Consider the following 26,059-nt stretch of genomic DNA (forward strand, 5'->3'; position numbering starts at 1 on the left):
CATGATTAAATAAGTTTTTATTGTCACATTTAACTGCTTTGTCAGATATACATTGTAGGTTTCGGAATGGCATAAAAATAAAAATATTTTCCTGAATGTCAAAATCTGAACAGAGATGGTGATGGCACTTAAAAAAAAAAAAATTAAATTCACACTGGTGCTGAAGCCGCTAGAAGGTAGCTGATAAACACTGGAACACATTTGCAGATAAAGTGGTCTGCAACATTTCAAATCAAATGGCAGTGGTATAAGGCCAACAAAACCAGAGAGTAGGAAGATACAGACCCCATACAGTAGATATCTGAAGAATGGCAGTTTTAGCATTTCATTTCCAGTCAGACTAGAGTAAACTTCTCTCCTACAAAATGAAACTGCTTTTTCAGAACCTGGAGCTTAAGCCTCTTTAACAACTTCCTTATTCTGACAGGTTTTAACTAGTCCAAAGGAAAGGCAGTTTTCATCCATGGCATTAGCTTCATGGGCTGACCCCGCCATAAATGGGGGGGAGGGGGGGTCTTGTCATTTCCAAACCAGAAGCCTATCATTCTCATGAATGTCTTTAGTGGTTTCACACATTCTGGGCCTAAAACTAGAAAACAAGCAGTAATTAAATAAAAATGTAAGTGCATCCCAACGGAAAGTCTCTACACATTCCACAGCTATCTTCCAAATGGCAACTCAAAAAAGTACGGTTATTCAGACTGAAAATGAATCTTTATTCAATAATCGAGATTCCCAAACAGTTTATTAAATGTCTTTCTTCCACAAATAAAACTAACACTAGGATTTATCAGAAGATCTAAACGAGTTATCTTCCTTACGTATGAACTTGGCTAAATCCACTGTGTCTGGAATCTGTTCATCATAAAACTCAGGTCTGGAACATAACTCCCTTCTGTTATACTGCTGTGTGTCCTTCATTTAAGACTCTAGAACAGAGACCATAAATGTGGCTAGTGCAACATAGCAGTCACTGTAATTCCCCAAAAGAAAAATAAGTAATTTATTTCATGTCATACTTATTTGGATGATTACTTACTGGTAATTAGTATTTCTACATTTTTTTTTAAAGGCAACCATTTTAAGTGACAATACATATCAGGCTAGTAGAAAAAAGTTGAAACAAAGCCCTCTCTTTTGATCTCACAAAGTCATGCAGACAAAAGAAGGTACACATCTGATTTGTTCCAATCAGGCTTCTTGGAATTATCAAAATTTCTTTTCTGGCAGAGATGAATTTGGCTCATCATAGAAAGAAGGTTCTTTGAAGGCTGCTGCTAAACTAGTTTCCCTTTGAAAAAGTAAATTTCAAGGCATGATAGTGCAAGAGGTAAGGTTTTGATTTATAGAACATTTATAGACTAATTGTGCTTAGTCTCTAATTTCCAATTTATTTTAAAGAACAGAAACTACGTTGCTAAGTTTCTCTTTGCCTATATTTACCAGTACATCCATGAATCGCACCAGAATTAGGACAATTTGATTATCTTAATGGTTCTGTCGTGAAACCGGCACACTGAGTCCGCAGGCGAGGACCCGTGGACGTGAGGCTCTTACAAGTTCTGTGCCCAAAAGCGCTTGCCCTGGGGAGTCCAGGGGTCTGAGAAAGAAGTTCTCTCCCCAGATTAAGTCCTCAAAAAACTCTCTCAATAAGCAATTAACACTGCTAAGTGGAGAGTTTCTTTCGTTTAGTTAAATTGGGGAGGTCGGAGTGTTCCTGGAGCCCCCGTCGGGATGCATCATGGGTCGAGAATCCCTCGAATGTGAGTATTCGCTATGAGAGAGCTCTGTAGGGTCAATCAGATTTTCATAATCACTGTCGTCTGATTCCTCAGCACTGTCTCCAGCTGCTCCTTGGGGAGGAGGAGGATCTGCCCCACTTCCAGGATATTTCAGTCCAGCACTAGTGGAGGCATAATTGGAGGAGCCCACGGCTTGAGGTCGAGGCATAAAGACGCTAGTTTCCATGCGAGAATGGCTCAGAGTACTTTCTTGATTATTTGGGTGAATATCAGAATAAGGGGGAGGAGGATCCGAGGCCTCTGCGTCTCCAAGTGCACTTCTACCTTCAGCTGCAAACCCAGGATAGGGCATCCGAGGGCTGAACGTGGGGTCCAGACTTTCAGATGACATCTGTCTGCTTATCATTGCCTGTTGCAATCCTGGATGAAAAGGGGAAGAAAACTGTAACACTCTGTATTTTCACAGCTTTGCATTTCAATACGTTAAACGTTCAACCTGACTGTTCTGGAAAATAGCAACAAAGAAGTGAAATTTATTATTACTATGAATTATTTTACATTTGCATAGTATTTCGCAATTTACAAAAGAGTTTTCTATACATTAAATCATTTAAGCTTCCAAACAGCTCTCTGAAGTACTACTGTCATCACTAATGTTATTGTTTCCATTATACAGGCAAAGAACCGGAGCTCTGAAAGGTTAAGTGACTTCACTAAGAGAACAGCTAGAAGTGGGGCCCTGATACTCATAACACAGGTCTCTTAACTCCAGATCTGGTGCTGTTTCCCTCACCTGTTGCTTACCGTGCTCAGAGGCTGTGGGGACAGAGGATAAAATCAACAGTCCTCACCATCCTCGGCAGTCATCTGAACGTGAATTTTTCCTTAACAGGCCTCACATCAAAAAAAATACTTCTTGAAAACAACTTGTCACAATACTCTTAAACATCTCTTTCTCCTTAAAAGTTCAAAGCCCTGGGTTAGGTGCCCAGTTTTCTACGTAATAGGCCATAATTTTACTGCATTTTTATGGTCGTAAAACTGAAACAGCCCTACGTCTATGAGCCTGTGGCCTTTAAATTGTTTTTAAGTACATTTTTAAAATATTATAAAAATGATTCGTACAAAATTTAGAAAAGAACAACAAAAAATCACCCACAATTCTATCATCCAGATAACACTGTTAAAATTTTGGTGAAAATAGCACAAGATTTGGGGTTAAAAGACAGAAGCTTTAGGTGTCAGGCACCCCAACTTTTCTGAATTCTAGTTTTATTATCCAGCTTTGTGTGTTTGTGTGTACATGTCTGTTTGTTTATCTATTTATTTGTTTGCCACATGTGGGATCTTAGTTTCCTCACCAGGGATCGAACCCGCACCCCCTGCAGTGGAAGCACAAAGTCTTAACCACTGGACCGCCAGGGAAGTCCCTGTATACATGTATTTTAAATAGAGCTGAGATAATATGTTTATACTGTTTTATATCCTAGCGTTTTCATATAAGATTATATATTATCTTATGTCATTAAAAATTTGCTTCAATGGCTGTACAATATTCCATTATATAGATATACCAAAATGTATTCAACTATTCTACTGTTGTTTATTCAATTACTGTAACAGGTTGTTTCCAAGATTTTGGAATTATAAAGTTGTGATTAACACTCTTGTGCAGAAATCCCTGTCTGCATTTCTGAGTATTTCTAGAATAATGTAACAGTAGAAATGAATCAGACATCATTTATCTGGAAATATAAATTATATTTTAATTTGTTTACAAATATTCTTATTAAATTAGAAAAGGCTAGTTATACCCTTATCTCTTTTACACTTGATATTATTTGCCATATATTTTATAGATTTTACTTACAAATGTTAAATCTGGGGGCATTCATAGAAAAGAATGAAATAATGCCATTTGCAGCAACATGGATTGGTCTAGAGATTATCATGCTAAGTGAAGTAAATCAGACAAAGAGAGACAAATATCATGTTATCACTTATATGTGGAATCTAAAAAAATGATACAAATGAACTTATTTACAAAACAGAAATAGACTCACAGTCATAGAAAGCAAACTTGTGGTTACCAAAGGGGCAAAGGGTGGGTGGGGGGATAAATTAGGAGTTTAGGATTAACAGATACACGTTACTATATACAAGATAGATAAACAACAAGGTCCTACTGTATAGCACAGTGAACTATATTCAATGTCTTGTAATAAAACCTATAACAGAAAAGAATCTGAAAAAGAATAGATATATATATATATGTATAACTGAATCATTCTGCTGTACACCTGAAACTAACACTATATTACAAATCAACTATACTTCAATAAAAAAATAAATTAAGGGCTTCCCTGGTGGCACAGTGGTTGAGACTCTGCCTGCCAATGCAGGGGACACGGGTTCAGGCCCTGGTCTGGGAGGATCCCACATGCCGCGGAGCAGCTGGGCCCGTGAGCCACAATTACTGAGCCTGCGCGTCTGGAGCCTGTGCTCCGCAACAAGAGAGGCCACGATAATGAGAGGCCCACGCACCGCGATGAGGAGTGGCCCCCACTTGCCGCAACTAGAGAAAAGCCCTCCCACGGAAACGAAGACCCAACACAACCATAAATTAAAAAAGTAATTAATTAATTAATTAAAAAAAAATCTGGTGGCATTCTAGCAAATATGTTAGCATGCTGGAATTAATAGATTCTTGGGCCTAATTCTCATTCAACCAGCTGGTTCCTTAGCGTAATGGTATCCAGTCATCCACTGCTATCAAAAACCAGACGTTTAAAGTCTTTGTTGAGACCCTGCCCGTGAAGCAAATATAAAGTTAAAAGAATTTTAGGTAGCTCTTTTATGAGGTTCCAATGAACACAGGACACAGTCCCTATGTGCAAGGCATGTCACAGTTAACTTAGTAAGAAACATCACATCCACTGTACATAGATCATATCACTTCTCAGGATTTATTCTAACTTGCTTCAGCCTTTCTACCTTTGGTCTTCTTTTTCTTCCAGTTTCAGAGACTTGAGAGGGACACCATGAAAAACAGTACTTGCCTTCTGGAAAAGTCTAAAGACAAGTGAATGCCCTCTTCCAAGCAGCCTAACTTGGAGCTTGATGAGTGTAGAAGAATGCATGTAATTTATTATGTAATTTGATGTTTAAAACCAGACATTTCCCTGATACTGAATGGTAAAATTAATAGGAAGCTCACTTCTTTCTTGTTCCTTTTCATTCTTCCTCTGAGTGATTTGTCTTCTTAATTTGTTCACTTCTGCCTGACAAGATTCAACAATTCGCTCACTTTTTTCTACGTCTGCACACACTGCCTGAGGGAAAAATGACAACAAGAACAATTAGTTTCAAATCCAAGCACGAGGCATTTCATAAAGACAGCATCGATTATAACCCTGGGAAGAGTCCAGACACTTTATCAAGTTAAAAAGCAGACACCTAAGGTAGAACAAAATCATGAAGGTCGCAGAGACCAATACTGTTGTTATTCACTGAACTGCTTTCTTAATTATGTTAAGATGATTATGCTATTTAGCTTATACATTCTTGAAAAAGAAGGGTAAGAAGGGAAAGAGTTCATCTTTTCCCTTGCTTACTCATCTTTATTGATATGAAAAGGGAATTTCTGATACCAGTCTGGCATACAAGGATGAACAAAAGACAGGAATGAGATACTTTCAACTCTTATTTATAATCAACAATCAAATATCAGATGACACACAGATTTATTTAACAGAAACTATTTATAATTAGGGAAAGTTGAAAAAGAAAATAAGTTTCAAAGTCAAGATTTAATAAAAGGTAACTACTTGAGACCATATCATTGTAATGTAACCACTCCTATCAGGGCACTGGACGTGATACTGGTGTTTGCAGGGCATGCCTTAATCAATAGTCAATGAAATGTATAACAGCCATTTTGAAGTCCATTAGACAGTGCTGACAGTCTGAAAAGAGCATGGTCATGAATTCAGGACAAAAAGCTGTTTTTCACTGCATGTTCCTTCCATAGCAGAAATACCAGAAACTGCCGAAAGTGGGCCGGTCACCAGTGAGTGAGGCTGTATTAAGTTCCCTGTGCTGCTATGGGTAACCGTGACCCAAATTTGGAGAACTGACACTGGAAACTGCCCGTTGCATGTGTTCTTCTTTGCCCCAGGCTGAACTCAGTCTGCTTTCCTCTTTTTCAGCAGCTGCCTTCATTCCTCTATTCCTCGGGGCCTTCCTCCTCAAAGCTAGGCTTTCTCCAGGCCCGGGATGGCTTCTTCAGCCCTACCACTCTCCTTGTCCTCAAAGGCTCTTTTGTTCTTAGGGTTTTAGAACAAATTACTCCTAAGAACACTTTGGGGATGATGAAAAGAACGTGGGAAAGTACTGTTAGCACCTAGCTCAGGATCTGGCTTGCAGGAGATGTTTCCATAAATATTTGCTGCATGATTGCCTAGGAATGAACAGGCTCCACTGCATCTTCCCACTCAGTGGAGGCAGCTGCGGGCGCAGGGAGTGAACTAGAATTAGGAAGCAGAGCTGCCCTGAGTTACGGGTGCCTTTGGGTGAGTCTCAACGTACAGTACAAGTGATGGGACAGCTGTGTTCTTAGCAATACTTCTTTAAATTTAGAATACATTTCCCCAGGAAAAAAGCTGTCATTAAAAAGGTCATGAGTATTTAAAAGAGTGATATTAATTCTGTACTTCAGAGTTTCCACTGAAGGCACATAATGAGTGAGACCAGCTTTCGTAGACTGACATGAGCAACTACTCCATACATCTTACATCACTTTGGGAGAGCATATTCTGATTTTTGGACCACAGCTCATTTGTCAGTTGGGAGATTATTAAAAATTAAAGTAGAATTAAAAGATTTGGGCAATATAAATAAGATGAATATAGTAAATAAATCAGTTACCTGCACTTTCTCCTGAAGTGCATTATAAACCTGATAAATCGCCCTGATGTCTTTCATTACTCCATCCTTGTCAAAAAAGTCAGTACTAGAAGACAAACAGAAAAAAGATTCACCAAGTGATTAGAACTGCCGTGAACTAGAAGGCACTTGCCCATCATTTCTACCTTTATCTATAACTTAAATGCTACAAGTCCACAGTGACAATGTTTCAGCAATAATGCCCATACCCCTAGAATTACAGAAGAGAAAGAAAAGAGAATCCATGTTACCAAGACAACTGAAAAATAATAGTGTTATTTTTTCCTAGATCACTCTATATATTTTTCAGTGACCACAGTTAGCTTTCAGAACCTCAGAAATACACATACTCTATCCAAACTTTTGTATCAGTTGCAAAAAAAAATCGTGGCAAATGATTAAAAAAATAAATATTGATAAAAGTAAACTATCTTTTCAATAAGCATAAGATTTTGATATACAGTAGTGGTAGTCTAGAGAATTACCTTACTGGAGTTTTCAATGTTAACCATATCAAATGATGTCACACTTCTCCATAAACATATTGGGTTTCTGGGTTTTTTTAAAATTTTTATTTATTTATTTATTTATTTAGCTGCATCAGGTCTTTGTTGCGGCACCAGGGATCTTCGTTGTGGCACCAGGGATCTTCGTTGTGGCATGTGGGATCTTTCATTGCGGACTCTTTGTTGCGGTGCGCGGGCTTCTCTCTAGTTGTGGCGCGTGGGCTCCAGAGCGCGTGGGCTCTGTAGTTTGCGGCACGCGGGTCTAGCAGCTGTGGCGCGCGGGCTTAGTTGCCCTGCGGCAAGTGGAATCTTAGTTCCCCAACCAGGGATCGAACCCGCGTTCCCTGCATTGGAAGGCGGATTCTTTACCACTGGACCTCCAGGGAAGTCCCCATAAACATATTGTTAACAAAAAAAAGGAAGAAACATTCATTTTACCTTTCGACTTACCCATGTTCTTTAATAACTTTGGCATAACTCTGAGAAGTATTTGGCACTGAAGACACTTTATACTCTTGCTGACTAGTGTTGCCTAGATTGGGAATAGCAAGGGATAGCCTTTGATTATACCTGCAGGGAAGATTGAGAGAGATCATGTTGAAAGCACTGCTCTACTTGAAGAATGGGTCCTGCCAATAGGAGCCTGAGTCTCTGCACTGGGAACTAAATGAAGGTCTCACAGAGAACCTACTTCCACAGACAACCTAGGGTTATGTGAATTAGCAATTTTTTCCCTTCCCTTAAAGTAGACACTCAATTGTAAACTCCTCAAGGGCTAAGGTGATGTCTTATACATCTTTTGCATCTCCACAGCAACTGACAGAGTGCTGAGGAGGTTTTAAGTGCTCAAGAACCTACTGATTAATTAATGAAATCTTGCAAATGGCTATTTAACAATTAATAATTATTTTCACTGATATTGATTTAATTTATTCTACTACAAGTGAAATTCTGGAGGGAACCCTTTCTGTTGTTTACAGACAGACACCATGGTATGATTTTTTTTTTTTTTTTTTTTGCTTTAGCAAGTTCACAATGCAGAACCCTCATTAACCAGTAGGTGGATCAATTTTACAATTTTGTCTTTGAAATCTTATGTTTTAAAATTACAAACAGACTTACAGTGCAATAAAACTGTATTTCTACATAATGGATTATGGAGAAGCAAATGATGATTTCCAGCTGCTTATTCCTTTAAGAACTGATGCATAATTAATGTCTTGCTAATGCTTCTTGATTCAAAAACAATTTTAATTTGTATAACTAACTGACAGGAAAATACCTTCTCTAACCACAGAGAAAACTAGCTAAAGGAGAGTTATAAACACTTTTCTTTAAAGATGCTATAAAATGCATATTTTCAAAGTCATAAATCTCAATTACTTGTATCAACATCTTTCCTATTTATGCGAGGCTGGTGGGAACGTTTTATTTACCTTCGATTTGGTCTAAAGAGAACGTATTCTAAAGCATGAGTGGAATTGTTGGCGGTGGAGATGAAGCTGAAGAGAAGGAAGACGAGGTCAGGCACCCCAAGGATGCGGGTGAGCTGCTTATGAATAACCTGCTCTCTGTACGACATCTGCTGCTGTGTGTTTCGCCGGAATCTGTACCATCCAATAACTTTCTGCAACAAAAACAGAAGAAAAAAAGTATTAAAAGTTGCATGAAATCTTACAAATTTAATTCTGAATGCATCCACACAAACGCTTGTACACAAATGTTCATAGCAGATTTATGTGCAATAGCTCAAAACTGAAAACAACCTAATTGTCCATCAACAGGTGAATGGATAAATAAACTGTGGTGTATCCACACACTGGAATCCTACTCAGTAACAAAAAGGAACAAACTACCAACAAATACAACACAGATGAATTCCAAAATAATTATGCTGAGTGAAAGAAGCCAGACCAAAAAAAAAAATAATAATAATAATAGCATATGCTATAGGATTCTATTTCATATAAAATTCTAGAAAATAAAAAGTAATCTATAGTGACATAAAGCAGATCAGTGGGTGACCTGGGAGGGGTGAGAAGGAGGGATCAGAAAAGGGCATGAGGAGACTTTTGCAGTGATAGGTATGTTCATTATCTTATTTCAATAATGGTTTCAGGCATGTATACATATATCAAAACTTATCAAAGTATATGCTCTAAATATACACAGTTTATTACATGTCAAATATACCTCAATACAACAATTAAAAAAGTTTAGCTTTGTCAGTTCTGACTATACCGTAACTTAAATTGGTAAGTGAATTAAACTTACAGGCTCTTTGGAAGAATATTTTTCATAATGTGATCTGCTGGACATCTGGGAGACAGATGGCCTAAGAGACCTCTGGCAGCTCCTTAAAATGCTCCTGGGCCCCACCAAAACCTGAAGAATCACAACCTCTAAGGGTAGAGCCAGGAACCTGAATTTAAGATAAGTTCTTAAGTTTTTTCTTATGCATACTACAGTTTAAAAATCTCTGTTGTAGAGACAATTAAGTTAATTCTTTATAAGAAGAATAATCTTCATAAGCTTCTTTTTAAAAAACAAACTCTTTGAGTGAAAATCCTGTTTTGAGAAATCAAAGTAATTTAAAATTGTTAGTGTCATATTAAAACTAACAGTAAATTTAGATTATGTTTTGGCACTTTCACAAACGAAGGAAGTCAACCAACCTTTACTGAGCCCGCGTGCCAGACCTCCAGCTAGCTATGTTACAAATATTTTCACTAAGTATCACAACAACCCTGGGAGGTGACTAAAGTTTTCTGCACTGAGTTTGTATCACATGCAAGGAACTACAGGCAGCAAAGAAACAGTTCCTGCCCTTAAGGAGTACTACTGAAAATAAAGCGTAATTCCAATTATATTAAAGCAATTAATTCTGATATTCTTTAAATATAAAGAAAACCCAAACACTTCTGACAGTGCAAATCTTATAAAAGGGATGTTTTGTCCAAAGTCACAGAGCTAATGAGTGACAGCCAAGATTTGGAACCTCTCTGCCTGTCTTTTTCCACTGTACTACACTAACTCTAAAATTCCACATTATTCACACAATGTTGCTCATAAAAGAGTGAAAAGTAGTTTTCCTTAAAAAAAAAAAAAAGTGGGCAAGAAAAATTATCAACTGGCTAGAGCTACTAACGCCAAAGAACATGGCACATTTCACTCTGAGTCTCGGCCCTCTGTATTTAATGTAGGATTAGCTCCTCTGCAGGACTTGGGTGCATCTCACACACCCCTGCATTCCTGCAGAGGCCTAAGCAGTGCTCAGCACATGGATTCTTCTCATGAAATACTCGCTGACTAAAGAATCTTGCAAGTGGCTACTGGATGGGTACTAACGCTTTTCACTTATACTGACTGTAATTGTTCTATTCCATTTGTATTTTCAGAGAAGCGGGAAGCCTTATAAATTTATTTTGGATATCAATTTATTCATTTGATATTTGCTAAAAAGATAACCCCCTTCATCCTGATCAATGAAAGATGACATGCCAAAATAATTCAGATTGGCGACATCTACAGTTCTACCTTTTAGAGCTAACAAGCTGGTTGCAATGCTATTGAGAAACGAGGTCACTGATGTGGAAGAGCACACTATGTTTGGGCCACGATAAAAAATTATGAATATCTTTCACGAAAACCTTATCTCTGCTAAAGTTTCAGACAATATTTCACAAAGACTGTCCTCTCTACTCTCTGTGCTAGACATTCACTTACATCTTCTGGATCCAAAGCAATTATCTCCAATACTGGGCACATTTGTCATCTTTAAGTTCTGTTCTTTTTGGCCTTACGATGATATTAAGACGACAGTTATGTTTATCATTATCTGTTTCGGAGCAGGTGCTTTCAAGAAGGCAGAAATCCTCCTCTCACTTGCTTTTTTGGCCTGAGCCCAAAACCTGAGGCTGGTCGAAACTTTGCAAACACAATATGGATTCTGCCAGAGCAGTAACTGAGCACACCAATGCAACCTTGCTGCACCTATTGGGGGATTTTTCGTACCAAAAACATTAGCCTCTATCTTAAACCCAACCTTTTTTTTTTTTTTTTTTTTAATGTTTTAGCAATGTTGTGGAGTTTCTATATTTAGAGGCACACTTTTTTTAGTAAACATATTTCTATGTATTTTATACATTAATTGCTATTGTGACAAAAATCTTTATTAGTTTGTGTTTTCTAATGGGTAATTTTAGGACCCATTAGGGAACTTTTAAAATTATTATGTACTTATTTTATATGAGTTCAACTTACTGAACTTGCGTCCAATTCTTAGGATTTTTCTTCCTTTCTTTCTTTTTTTTATTTGGCCTCCCTGCACAACTTGTGGGATTTTAGTTCCCCAACCAGGGATTGAACCCGGCCGGGCCTTCAGGGCCCTCGGCAGTGAGAGCACAGAGTCCCAACCACTGGATCACCAGGGAACTCCCAGCGTTTTTCAATTAAACATTAGGTTTGAAGCCTGCCTCGCAAACAGTCAGTTTTTGAAACAGTTCCATCAGCACCTTCTTGAAGAGTCGATATTAGTTAAAAATATTTTTTGTATGTCAGATACTGTTTAAAGTACATATGTATTTTTAAGCCTAACTTTTAAATGTACCTTTGTAAGTACTACTGTAACCCTTTTGAGGTGAAGATATAACTTTGTACCATTTCTGGAGGAAAAAAAAACCAAACTAGAGTCAACTATAAAGATTTTCAGTCTAAATATTATGTATCATCTTTGTTTTGGGGCTAGAAATTTGGATTTTTGAAAAAAATCCTTAAAGAGTTTATATTATGTATAAGGTGCCATAGGAAATACAATGAACATAAAATACGGTCCCTGCCTTTAACAAATTCCATGGAAAATAAAACATAATTTCCAAGTAAATTGAAGCAACAAATTCCTGTCTTTAATTGCAAAAGAAAAGCGAAGTTAACTCCGGTTAACAACCTATGATTGGTCTTCTGTGTCTCAAAACAGCAAATCCATTCATTCATTCATTCATTCATTTATTTTAAAATACAACATGATTATATTTTAATACACAACCAGAATACAAAACAGCATAGTAAATTAGCAAATCCAATTTTAAAATCCCCAAATTAATTTGGAAATGTGTCCCTATTTGCTACTGAAAAAACTACATGGTAGAGCTCCTTTCTTTTTTTCAATTTATTTTCAATGTAAAATACAATTAAAAAAAACTTATCACATAAAGTCTCCCTTCCTCAGCAGCGTCTCTGCTCCCTTTCTCAAAGTAACCACTTTTAGGTTTGGTTGGCTTCCTTCCAGATCTTTTTCTGTACGTTTAAACATTCAAACTTTTGTTTTTATAAAAAATAGGCTCAAATTATTTCATTTAACTTCGAGATCTTTCTATGTCATTCATGAGAACCTCCCTCATTCTTTTTAATGGCTGCTTCATATCCCATAGCATGGAGGTACCAACATAATTTACTTAACCATTCCTCCTGGTGGACACTTAGATTGCTTTCAAAATTCTCACTATTAAGCAAAGATACAACAAACATCTTCGTATGCTGGATTAAAAGGCCAGACTGCTGGGTTTAAACCTTGGCGCCAACATTTCCTGCTCGCAACCTTAAGCAAGTTATTTACCTTTAGTTGTCTCAACTATAAAATGGGGGTGATGATAACAGCCTCACAGCGCTGTTACAAGGATTAAATGTGTCAGTACCTGGAAAGTGCTTAGAATACTGCCTGGCACAGAGCTAAAGTGTTCAGTAACACCAGCTTTTCATACTTTTGTGCCTAGATGCTTTTCTTCACTCGGGCCAGATTCCTAGAGGTGGAACTCCATATTTAAAATTCTGTTATTGCAAAACTCTCCCCCTAAATGTCTGTATCAACTTACATTCCCAACAACTACAGCTTCCCCATTTCCCACAACCTTGCCAACACTGGATATTAGCAATCCTTTTATACTTTTGCCAACCGGATGGACAAAAAACCAGTATTACCTGTTTCAATCTGCATTTCCTAATTGAGAATGAACATCTTTCCCTTTACTTCTTGGACATTTGTGGATTTCTTTTTTTCTTTTGTGAATTTCCTGTTCATAGTCTTTATTCAATTTTTTCAGTTTAAATTTTTTTCATCTATTAAAAAAAATTTCCTGGTAATTTAATATAAAGTGAGTGCTCTAGGCAACTGTGCTTCAATAGGAATTTTCAGGGAATAAATTTTAGCTTTAGAAAGTATAATAAAGCTTCGTTATCTAAAATACGAAAATAAATGGAATGAGGAAGTAAGGTGGTGGCTGGGGGATGAATATGGACTGCTAAGAGATCCCAGAGTGCATGCTTCAGGCAAGTCACTGAAAATGGGGGAGCTGGACCGTGATATCTGTGGCTGCTCTGACCCACTTTCCCGCTTGGGCAGGTGCCTGTGTTAGACTCTCTGCTAACACCGAGCGCTTCCTGAGTTTGTTATCACCCTCAAAACCACTGCCCTTTTTTCAGGCCTATCCCCCACACTTCCCATTTTTCCTGTGATCTTACCTGCTTTTCTTTCTGCCTGTACATCCGACAGTGGTACTGAGAGAGTCCGTACATTGGAAAGGCTGTTGATCTACTCTTACTGCACTGTTATTTCTGACGCCCTTCTTCAGACACCTTAGGAATCCCACACTGATTATTTTTATGCACAGGTAATCTTTTTAAAGCTTTTTTTTTTTTTAAATAATACATGCTTCTAAACAAAGGCATTTTGTTTTCTGTTTGATAAGTTGAAAACTTTCATTGGTACTTTTTTCCCTCAAGTGATGGTTTAGTGACCAATCTATTTTTCTGGAATTAATATACCAAGGTAAAAAAGTAAACCCCATACATGGTACAGTAAATTATAAATGAGACCATCAGACACTGCTGCAGCAATAAAGCTTTGGTTCATTTTCAATTCTGTTCAGACTTGCTTACCATGCATACACACTCAGAACATCATATGCATATGCTGACAGAAATAATAAACACATGACCTTTTTGGAAAAACATCTATGTTCACTGTTAATTGAACTTGAAGGAGTAACATATCTAAAGATGTTTGACTGCAATTTGTATTTTTTAAAAATATTTTCCCTCATTATAAAATTAATGTATGCGTATTAAATGTTGGCAAAATTATTTTTTAAATTACATAATAGGAAGATAGAACCACCCAGAATCAACTCAACTGTTGTCAACTTTCTAGATTATAGTTCATGGTCTATTTTTTCTTCTGACTTTCACATAATGGAATCACTCTAAATATCCAAATTTTGTTCTATTGATATACTGTAAACATCATGTCACATTTGCAACTTACCTTTAAAATCTACTCAACAGAATTCTTATATATTAACATCAAATCTCACTGTTTCATTTTACATTCATTTCTGGTTTTAAGTTTGGGTGATAAGGATTGATTTCCAAATCAGACTGGGTGACAAATAGAACATACCTTTCTCCGATCTTTAAGAATCCTGTCCAAGCTCTCTTCATTAACTTTGCTTGCATAGTCATAAAAACTGTTTTTTTTTTAAGAGAAAAAATATTTTATTAAAATCACATAGTATTTTGACACGAATATGCTTAGTAACATGTGTCTATGGGTCATTTAACCCTAAAAGTTGGTAATAAAGATACAATTGCTTGTCTGCAATAGGTATATAAAGAGAAAACAATCTAAATGCTTTACTGATATGAGGTATCTTTTGCAAAGACTACTCAAGAGACTGCTACATTCAAAGGGTATTACTTCCATAAGTGGGAGGAGCTGATAGCAAGTAATTATAAAATGTGTGGTTTCAAATGGCTGTGACATCTTTTCCTTGTTTCTAAGTATCAATTACCTATGGGAAAAAAAAGAACACAGCAGCTCATTTTCTGAGAAATGAAGAAAGGAAATGAGTATTTGCTGAATCCTTAATAAGACACTCAGCTGCATGCTTCCTCGTGTTAATTCATTTCATTCTTGCCTCAATGCTGGGAGATAAGTACTAGTTCAGCCCAACAAGTCAACATGTTTTTTGTTTTTTTTAAAACATTAATTAATTAATTAATTAATTTATTATTTTTGGCTGCATTGGGTCTTCGTTGCTGTGCGCGGGCTTTCTCTAGTTGTGGCAAACGGGGGCTACTCTTCGTTGTGGTGTGTGGGCTTCTCCTTGAGGTGGTTTCTCTTGTTGTGGAGCACGGGCTTTAGGCGCACGGGCTTCAGTAGTTGTGGCATGCGGTCTCAGTAGTTGTGGCTGCGGGCTCTAGAGCACAGGCTCAGTAGGTGTGGCACACGGGCTTAGCTGCTCCATGGCATGTGGGATCTTCCCAGACCAGGGATCGAACCTGTGTCCCCTGCACTGGCAAGCGGATTCTTAACCACTGCGCCACCAGGGAAGTCCCAGTCAACATGTTTTATTCCCATTTTTGTAGATAAAGATACTGAGGTTAAATGACTTGCCCCAAATCACAGAACTGGTAGATGGAAGAGCTGGGATTTGAAGCGAGGTCTGGCCAGCTTCAAACTGAATGCACTCACCCTTAAACGAGACCAATCTGACCTGAATCCCATGATGAGCAGTCCAGGCATAATGATGTGTGGGTTTTTCTACCCCTGGTCATGGTTCTAGGAATGCCACCCTCCTCTCCTCCTCCTACCACCATAAGCCCAGGCCTTATAATGCAGGAAGGAGTTCAAGTTATAGTAAAAACACTGAACTGGGAGTCAGGAGATACCAGCTCCAGCTCCGTTCTGCTTCTCACTGTATGATCTTGGGCAAGTCACTTTAACCTACCTGGCCTCCATTTCCTTTTTGCAAAATAAAGATTTTGGAGTAGACAGATGATTTCTAAGATTTCTTTCAGTTCTAAGAATTATGAGTCTATGATTTAAATTGTGAGTCTATGAGTCTACGTTCTGGTACTACTTTGCTGACAGTGGTTTAAGGAAATCCTCAGAAGGGCAGGGCAGGGCACACCTAGCAAAGCTTTAGATGGTCAGGGCCAAACAGGACCCATTCTGACCCAGACAGAGGCTGTGTGTGGACCAGGGCCTGAATCATTTCATTTGCTCTGAGATTCTTTTCAAATGAACTGCTGGTTCCTTGTCTTGCTTCCTGCTCCTCTTTCAGTTATGTGTAAATCTGAGAGATGAGGTTCTCAGCTACTTTGAGGCTTAGTTCACAGGGAACAATCCTCTGAAATAACGGGCAAGTGTGCGCGGGAGGGGTGGGGTGAGGTGGGTGGTGAACATGGTGCGAGTCCCCGTGGGTTCCTGGGTGCAAGGGGGCTGGGTGTTTGGGCCAGCGGAGAATGGGAGCGGGGTCAGGGGGAAAGCCGCAGGGAGCACACAGCAGGAACAGCCAGGCACAAGGGGTGGGCAGGTGTGAAAGAAGGAAGTGTTGACCAAGAACGCTGAATCGGACTAGTGTGAGCGGCAATGCAAGGGAAGTGTTGGCCTGGCTCTTGGCAAAGTAGAAGAATAGGGCCTCAGGGAGTTTTAAGAAACACAGAGTGGAGCTCATCATACCTGTCATCAGGTGGAAGGGTTTGGGGCTGAGAAAGCAGACAGAGGCCTGGACTGCGGTTTGCGGAACAGAGGTCCGGGATGTGGGAGATGCTGGCCACCTTCTCCCTCACCTTTGCCTTCCATAAGTCTCTCTGTCCTTTGCTTTCTCCCTCTGAACATCTCTCCTCCTGCTTTTTTTCTCTTTCTGTCCTTTAGTTGGTAATAATATTCAACTGGTGTATATTAAACACAAAAAAGTAAGTTTTATGTTCCCTTTCCTTACATTTTAAAGTTGAACACTGAACACTTTTTATCCCTCTTAAAAACACCAATTATTTTATCTATATGCGATCCTTGGTTAACTTCCTTCTCTCTGGTTGAAGAGCCCTTGCTAGAGGGGCTGGCATAAAGGCTTCCATTCTAAACCACTGAGGCCAGGATTTATACTGTCTCCCTTCCCCTCTTCCTAACTTAACACAGTGCCACATACACATCTGGCACTCAAAAAATAAGTGAATTTGGATGTCCTCAGTTATAACTTTACAGCCATAATCACATACAGGTCTAAATTCACTAGTTTTCAATCAATTAATTTTTTAATAAGGACAAAAAGCTACAAAGAAGGATGTGGCTTACCTAAAAAGTTTTGAACAAGGTTGATGGTTATGGATTTCTGTAATTAGAAAGAGGAAATACATCTCAGTTAATCATGTAAGATACAGACAACTATAAAACAGTTCAGGATTTAAAAAAAATTTTTAACCAAAATCTCAAGACAATAAAAAGACAGTTTTCCTCTCCCAAATAGTGTGTACACTAGTGAAGGCAGTATGTCTTTTTAACACTGAAACCCAGGCACACATTCTCGGGACAAAGTAAACTGGCGAATGAAAGTTCTGGGTCCATTTGTCCAGGTGTGATGAGCACACATCTGAAAGCTTTTATTCAGGAACAGGCAGCTACTGTGTGCCCTTATTCAATCTTACCTATTTAAACAAAGCCCAAGAGGAAAAAGGAATCAACGCCTGGAAGCATTTGATCAAGGTGGGTAAGCGCTGTTGAGGACAGCTTGGGGAAAGGAAGGCCTTACCACCTTACTATCAGTAACCTACTAACAACTCAGGACAACTGGGCCAGGTGTTTTGAAGGGGAAGGGCGGAAACTCTGAAAGTATATTAACCCTTTCAAAGATTTTCAGTACCAAGGGAAACAGTCATTTATAAGGCAGATCCAAACGGCTTCTTAAAAGATTGCTGTGATTAATCAGAGTGAACAATTTCTTCAAGCTCATCAGGGGGCTTAGGGTCTGGGTTGCTTTATAAGACCATGGGACTAATTAACCACTCAATTCTATTAACAACATTCTCCTGGACAGGGAATCATCACCTGCTGCTTATAAAGCCAGAGCCAGAGTTCCAGTTTGCAATTTTAACTCAATTAAAATGAAACCACAACCTTGAAGGACACCAGGCTATGCCCATTAGCTTCTGTACTGATGTGAGTGCTGCCAAAACACAGACAGAGATGCCAGTACTTCCACAGGAGTGAAAAGCTCATTTGCCTAGTATAACTGTCGACATAGTGATGCAAATAAGAAAACCTCATCTGGAAATATTTCCTTCTTTTATCTCCAAAAATGACACGGTATACCACCACGAGTTATTTCAGAGATACTGTTAGTAAAGTAATTAGAATACGGAATGTCTGTAGTAAAAATGTCAACTAGAGTTCAGGGAAAAGAAAAAAAAAAAAAACCTCTTCTACCTTAAAGGAAAGAATATTTTGTTCAAGAAAATCCCTGGAGTAAATTCTGAACTCTGAATATACATTCCTGTCATCAATCCACCCCAGCAGACTTCTTTCATGATTTGCAACGTGGATTAGAAGCTTGTTGAAGATATGCTCTAGATATCATGTGGTATTTTCTAAAGGAAGTTAAGGCTTTCTCTTACAAGATTTTGCAATACCTAACTAAGCACTCCGTGGAGAAAACAAGGTGACGCTCTCAAACACAATAAGGTGCAGGCTGGAATGAAGGTGGCGGGCACGATAGCTGATAGGTAGGCTTCTGGAAGCAGGGGGAGGCAGGGCAGCCTCGCCTGGGATTCTAGAGTCTCTGAAGCCTCCAGAGCTCATCCATGCGGTGGACCCCTCTTCACGTATGCATGGCGTCTCTGCCCGCATTTCTGTAAAAATCCCCACCGGGACGTACTGCTGTGCTTGCTTAGCTTCCTGTCTCTGCTTCTCCGCCTGGTGGTTGAGCTGAACTGCTCCTCTCCTTCCCCCTTCCGTTCTTTCCAGTAACCGCTGCTGCATCACCTTATTAACTACGGGAGCTCTCTGTTGCTGTCTCCTCCTGACCACTCCCAGCACTGAGAGCGGACGACTCCGCTTCAAGTGAGCGAGCACAGCTTCAAAAATGAATATGTATTCAAAACAAGTGTTCAAAATGTGATATTCCATACAAAGTCCTCCTTGTTGTGTAGAGTCAAGGAAAGGTGTCTGTGTGTGGATTCAGACATTTTCAACAAATAAGAAATCTGGTCAAGTTATTTTATTTAAAATAGCTTATTCTGGCGGTTAAACTATGCCAGAAAATGTCTTCACACTAGTGGTATGGAATACTTCTCATGGCACATTACCTAATGTTTTGCCTTTCAATCCAGGTTTTCCAGAGTCCTTGGTTTACATTTTCTAATATGTATTTATTTTTAAAAGAAAAATATTACAACGATAACAATACATTTAAGATAATACTAGCAAATACTCTGTTCATGAGATCCGTGACTATTTCAAACAATGAATTGAATGCAGCTAATAAATTAAACATTATACAGCAAAAGAGCGTTGTCATGGCACTGTATTAACTGTGACTCTCTGTTGGTGCTTCTCCACATCTACAGCACCATGGAAACCGGTATTTACTGCAAGAACCGGAAGGTGTGTGAATCAAAGATACAGTACACTATGCTGGAGAATTTTAGTTACTTTACCATTCTATTTCTTTAAAGATAAATAAACAGCCAGAACATTCATCAGAAATGCTACTTTTGTGGTCATGCCAGGCAAGAGAGCTCTCTCTTGCACGGTTTTCTGTCAGGTCTATCTGGCAAACCTTCATATACCACATTAGTTTTGAAAACCCAAGTGCAAACAATGAGTAATTGCACAGATGGCCAATGAAACCAAATTCTCTATTTTAGGATTTTAAAGAGTTAAGCAAAACGAAACACAAAAATAAAACGCCAGTGAAAGAACAGCCAGGCAGCAGTAGGTCAAGTATTTTTTCGGCAAGTCAGCACTGTGGGGAGTGGGCTTCAGTCTGGTTCTTGAGGAAACAGCTGCCTCTTGCTTCCCTCCAACCCCAAGCGCCTCAGTCCTCAGCCAGCCTCCCAGCCCAGGTACTAGAAGGCTAGGAGAACAGGCTGAAGGTGATGATTTGGCCTCAACATAACCTAACCTCCCAGCAGTATTTCAAACCACAAACCACTCACATTCACACAGGCTGTATTTTAGTCACACAGAAACAGGCCAGGCTCCCTGTAAGTTTCATGCACTCCCTGCACTGGGATCCCCTGAATTTAGGGGATCCCCTAAGTTTACCTCCCGTATGGTGTCTTTCCTGATTTAACCCACTAGCACTGTTTTTTTTTTTCCCCCAACTCACGAGATTTTCTTTGTTCCTTCCTGACAGCACTCGTCCTGCACTCTCTGGCATTTCTGTACACTCGTCTTACCCTCCCCACAGCCCTGGAAGGCAGGGATGCATTGGACATTCCTCTCATTGCCCGGCACAATGCCTCTCGCACGGACGTTCTTCGATAATTGTTGGCTGCATAAATGAATAAAACGACCCCTGCTCTGTTTTGAGTATCAGGATATGCTTTTCGGTGAAGTGCTCGAGGTGCAGCTGAAAGGACTACGACCCTTCTTTATCGAAAGGAGACGGATCCAAAGAGGGCGGGTGAGCCTACAAACGCTCCTTCGTTTGGCCCAGCGATCGCCCCCAAATCAACTGTTTGGCTTACTCCTCAGAAGGCTGTGTAGGTTTAACAAATATCTCCTGTAAACAAGTGTAAACATCTTTGCCGGATCCCTCCAGGAAGGACCAGCACGACACGTGCTTTCATCATAGTGTGAGGTGATGCTGACAATGGGCACAGCCCGAGGTGCAAACTCGAGATTCACTGTGGTTGTGAAGAGACTATCACGTGTAATTCCACACAGCCATTCATAGGTCAGACCAGTCAGTGGGTCAGGGATGGCTTCACAGACTACCTGAACTTATAGCTACACACTGTGAGTTTACACTGACTTATAAAAACATTTCACATCATTTACTAGTGCAAATAATTGGCATTGTGACTTTAGTGCTTTTCTATGTACTCTTTTAATCTACTATTAGGTTAAAATCACTTAAGGGCCAAAGAACAAAACAAGCAGCATGTATACAAGAAGAGTATTTCTAAGGTCCGCGATAAACTCACTCACCAATGACTTGCAGAAGTTCTGTGCTGCTGATTTGGGAGTCGCTGATGCTAAAGGTTTCCTCTTGTCTTACCTCTCCCAGCAAAAATCCTTCCTGAAAGCAAAGGAAGAAAATAGCTGCAGTTAAAAAAATGATTTTTACTGGAATTAAGAGGAATCGAGGACATTGTTATTTTTTATAATAACTTTAACAATAATCCAAATAAGTCTGCCATGTAAACTACTAACCCACAAACCAACAAGTAAGACTAAAGCAATTTGAGATTTGGCTTTTAACTGGATTGTTCGAAAAAAGGATTTCCTGACAAGATGAAATATTATTTTAATCCCTTCCCCTAAAACCCTGTTTTTTTTGAAGTGAAAATAAGGAGAGTGAATTCATAACCTAAATCCTACTAAGTGTAACAACCAATGTTAAAAAAGCTCAGGAAGCAGAAATATTCCAAGGTTGTTTTCTTGAAACAGCATGTAATTTATTTCATTGTTTTAAAAACATTGCTAATGGGGGTTTTCCTGGTGGCGCAGTGGTTAAGAAGCCGCCTGCCCATGCAGGGGACACGGGTTCGAGCCCTGGTCCAGGAGGATCCCACATGCCGCGGAGCAACTAAGCCCATGCACCACAACTACTGAAGCCTGCGCGCCTAGAGCCTATGCTCCGCAACGAGAGAAGCCACCGCAATGAGAAGCCCGCGCACCGCAATGAAGAGTAGCCCCCGCTCACCGCAACTAGAGAAAGCCCACGTGCAGCAACGAAGACCCAACGCAGACAAAAATAAATTAAAAAAAAAAAACATTGCTAATGATAAAAGTATAAAGAAGTTGACACAATGCACAACCTAACTGCTCCTGTATGGGCTGGCATGGGAAATGAGCATTCCAGCAAATAAATTTAACATTACATGAAAGTTTTTCTTTAATAAATGCTGAGGTAAATTTATTTACACCTTTAGAGAACATATACCACCATCATCAATTCTGGATTACTCAGCATATAACCTACTGTTTGAGCACTTGCTGTACTGTTCAGCACAAGCACAGCTGGAGAACATACACTCTAAATGTCAAAATAACTTCCCTGTCAGTGGTGAACTAATAGACTGTCCCAGACTCCCCCTCCCCAGACATCCACATGGCTTACTCCTTCCCTCCATTCCACTCTTCACTCAAATAGCGACTTATCCGAGAGGCCTTCCCTGGCTAGCGGAACAGAATCAGAGTCTGCCAGACACTGTTCCCTTTACCCTGCATCCTTTTCTTCTTAGTCTCCTCACTATCTGCCATATTTCATATTTATATGTATTAACAAATGCCTGCTCCTACTAAAATATAAGCTCCACGAGAGCAGGGACTCTGTGCTTGTTCACTATGTATCTCAGCACCTCGTACAGTGCCCAGCACACAGGAGGTGCTCAATAAATGCTGCTTGGGGCTTCCCTGGTGGTGCAGCGGTTGAGAATCTGCCTGCCAATGCAGGAGACACGGGTTCGAGCCCTGGTCTGGGAAGATCCCACATGTCGTGGAGCAACTGGGCCCGTGAGCCACAACTACTGAGCCTGCGCGTCTGGAGCCTGTGCTCCGCAACAAGAGAGGCCGCGATAGTGAGACGCCTGCGCACCGCAATGAAGAGTGGCCCCCGCTTGCCGCAACTAGAGAAAGCCCTCGCACAGAAACGAAGACCCAACACAGCCATAAATAAATAAATAAATAATCAAATAATTAAAAAATAGCAAAAAAATAAATAAATAAATGCTGCTTGAATACATTTGATGAAACAATGTCCTTTCCATTCTAGGTTGACCCTTCTAATCGATTAAAGAAGTTTCCTAGTTTAAAAACATTCCCAGGGGACTTCCCTGGTGGTCCAGTGGTTGAGAATACACCTTCCAATGCAGGGGACGCGGGTTTGATCCCTGGTCGGGGAACTAAGATCCCGCACGCCACGGGGAAACAAAGCCCGCGTGCTGCAACTACTGAGCCCGTGCACCACAAGTAGAGAGCTCACACTGCAACTACAGAGCCCACAAGGTCTGGAGACCACGTGCCACAACTAAAGAGAGAAAACCCGCATGCCACAACTAGAGAGACGCCTGCGTGCCACAACAAAAAGTCCCGAGTGCTGCAACTAAGACCCAACGCAGCCAAAAATAAATAAATAAATATTAAAAAAAAAAAATCCCAGTTGGAATCTGTGGGGGTGAGGAGGGAGAGACAGATGCTTTTCAGTATAGCTTTTGTATTGGATTAGGTGAGTGGAGTGTCCTAAAATCCCAAATCATCATGTACAAGGCATCTCTCAAACTTTAGTAATATACAGACCCCCCCTTTCAAAAAAAAACCTCTCTCAGAGCTAGAATCCATGACTACTAATCTGGAAAAACATGGACTAAAGAAGCTTGTTTTATCCTATGAAAGTCTTTCAGTTATGAGTTCTTATTACAAAAAACAAGCTTTGTCTTTGTAACAAGTTAAAAACTTTTTTCTTTAATCAAAGTGGAAAATACAATTTAAAATTCCTACAGAACTTTAGACTTTAAGAACATATCTACAGATTCCTAGCAAATAAAAATGCAGGACATGCAGTTAAATTTGAATTTCAGATAAACAATGGATAATTTTTATGTAATAAATGCGATATACTTATACTAAAAAATTATTTACTATTTATCTGAAATTCAAATTTAACTGGCTGCCCTATATTTTACCTGGCAATCCTACCACAGGCCTCAGTTTGAAAAAGTCAACAGTGACATCAAGACATTCTAAAGCCGAGTATAACATGAATGCTTATTTATCTACTGGTCTGGATTATCTGAGCCACTGTTACCTTATAACAGTAGGCAAATTATACTGTGTGGGCTAAATCCAGCCTAACGCCTGTTACTGTATGGCTTACAAGCTTAGAATAAGTTTCTACACTTTTAAATTGTTGAAAAAAAATAGAAAATAGGAATATTTCATGACATGTGAAAATTATACGAAATTCAAATCTCAGTGTCCATAAGTAAAGTTTTATTGGAAACAGTCATCCTAATTTACTTATTGTCTATGGCTCCTTTCTCCCTACAACAGCAGAGCTGAGTAGTTGCTACAGAGACCACATGGCTCATGAAGCCTAAAATATTTACTGTCTGGCCCTTTACAGAAATAGTCTGTTAACTCCAACTCTACTGAAATGAGTGGTTTTAAACTAATTTCTTGCCAGGGCAAAACAAGAATATACTACAAAAACAAATTCTTGGTTCTTCAACTTTAAAATATATGAAATTGAAATTACTTTAAAGTACTCCACTTATATAATTGTGGTAAGGTTAATATAAGCAGGTATCCTCGTAGAAGACACAAGTTGCAAACTATTGTCACTGGTGAAAATTTCTGTGAAGTCTAGTACCATGCCTGGCATAGCACAGATATTAAAGAGAGATCTCTTGAAATAAATTAATAACAATCTAAGTAACACGGCCGTCTCACTGCAGTTTGTAAAAAAACTATCCGCTTTTCAACAGGTTGCTTATTCTTACAGTAATTTTGCCGTATACATAAACTGTGATATTACTAGGCACTCCAAGATCTAGAGAGGTTAAGAAGCATTATTGTAAACCATATTTAATACTTCCACAGGACACTAGCAGTGCCACAAACTACCTATACATGGAACTGTATTACATTATTAAATATCTGTCTGCAATATCAAAGGCGTTAGTGTCCAGAGACAGGAGCTGCCTCTGGAAAAACCCGTGTTGTGTATACTCCTATCCTTCATCTCTACTATCAAACTGAAGCAAGGAACGGCACAATAATTTAATGCCATTCAATTTACTAATGGAACCACCTCTCCATGAAATCAGTTTTTATTAATGGAAGCAAGGAGTGCAGATGTGAAACCAAGTCCAGTTCCTTCTTCTGCAGTGTATCATTTTGCTTTGTGATGACCACACAACCACAACAGCCCCCCCCAACTACGTTTATTTAATGAACTTCAATAATTCACTACTAAAATCACTTAAAACAATCCCTCAATTTGGTGGGCAAGTACTTAAAGATAAAAATTATCTAGTTTCATAAAGAATTTCCATCCAGAGGCCAGTGACATTAAAAATGCATTTCCAATCATTCATACGTAGGCCTGTCACTTCCCTATTTCACTGCGACTAGTTCCGTGGTCTTAGAATCTTCGCCAAGGAACTGAACATGCCACTTCAAGGCAAGGAGACCCTACACCTAACACTCCTGGTTACATCTCCATTTTCCATCGAGGAGAAGAAAACACACGATCGTATCTAACAAGTACGAATAGTGACAGCCACTGTTTCCCTCGTCGCAGCCCACAACAACCTGTCAGACCAGCGGGCGCGGCTGGGTGTCTGCGCTCCTAGACTAACGACGGGTCTCTCGGCTCCTTCCCGACCCCAGACTCTCCTCGCAAGTCTAGAAGCCTGACTCTCAGGGAGGGGCAGGCGCTCGAATTCCACTAAGCGACTCCTGACACTGTCGGTGGCCGGCCGGGAAAGCTCTGCCAAAGGGGAGACTGCCGTCCCGGGGCGGCCAGGCGGCGGAAGGCACCGAGCGAGGGGGCCCATCTCGGGGGCGAAGGAGCCCCGGGCAGCAGGAGTTCGCTGGCGGCGGGAGCCTCCCGGGTCATCAGTTAACCGGGCCAGCCCGGGGGGCGAGCCGCAAGTGATCCCAGCTTGGCCGCAGGCGTCGGCCTGAGACCGAGGCTGAAGGCCCCAGCAGCCGCGGTGGGGGGCCCAGCACCTACGTGGTCGGCGTTGCTGTTGGCGCTGTGGAAACACACAGCGCTGAAGGTGTAGCCCGAAATGGAAGCCGCCATGATGGAAATCTCCAACTCTCCCATCATGCCCCGCGGAGGGCACAGAGCCTTCCGG

General features: G+C 39.9%; 1 protein-coding gene across 2 annotated transcripts; it reads right to left on the minus strand.

The window, feature by feature from the left end:
- On the minus strand, nt 1-26,059 carry ABRAXAS2 (abraxas 2, BRISC complex subunit). 2 transcript variants are annotated; one of them, XM_082424678.1, is made up of 10 exons: nt 25,933-26,059; nt 21,180-21,270; nt 17,325-17,361; nt 16,710-16,898; nt 14,646-14,712; nt 8,629-8,819; nt 7,643-7,762; nt 6,669-6,753; nt 4,960-5,074; nt 1-2,162 (listed from the first exon to the last, which is right to left on the minus strand). In XM_082424678.1, exons 1-10 carry the CDS (start codon nt 26,029-26,031, stop codon nt 1,693-1,695), a joined length of 1,464 nt encoding a protein of 487 aa, XP_082280804.1. In that variant the 5' UTR covers nt 26,032-26,059; the 3' UTR covers nt 1-1,692. The 2 variants fall into 2 exon arrangements, with proteins under 2 accessions (XP_082280804.1, XP_082280805.1); XM_082424679.1 differs by lacking the exon at nt 16,710-16,898.

This window comes from Balaenoptera physalus (genome assembly GCF_965194825.1).
Source record: "Balaenoptera physalus genome assembly, chromosome: 14".
In the NCBI taxonomy this organism is placed as follows: Eukaryota; Metazoa; Chordata; class Mammalia; order Artiodactyla; family Balaenopteridae; genus Balaenoptera; species Balaenoptera physalus.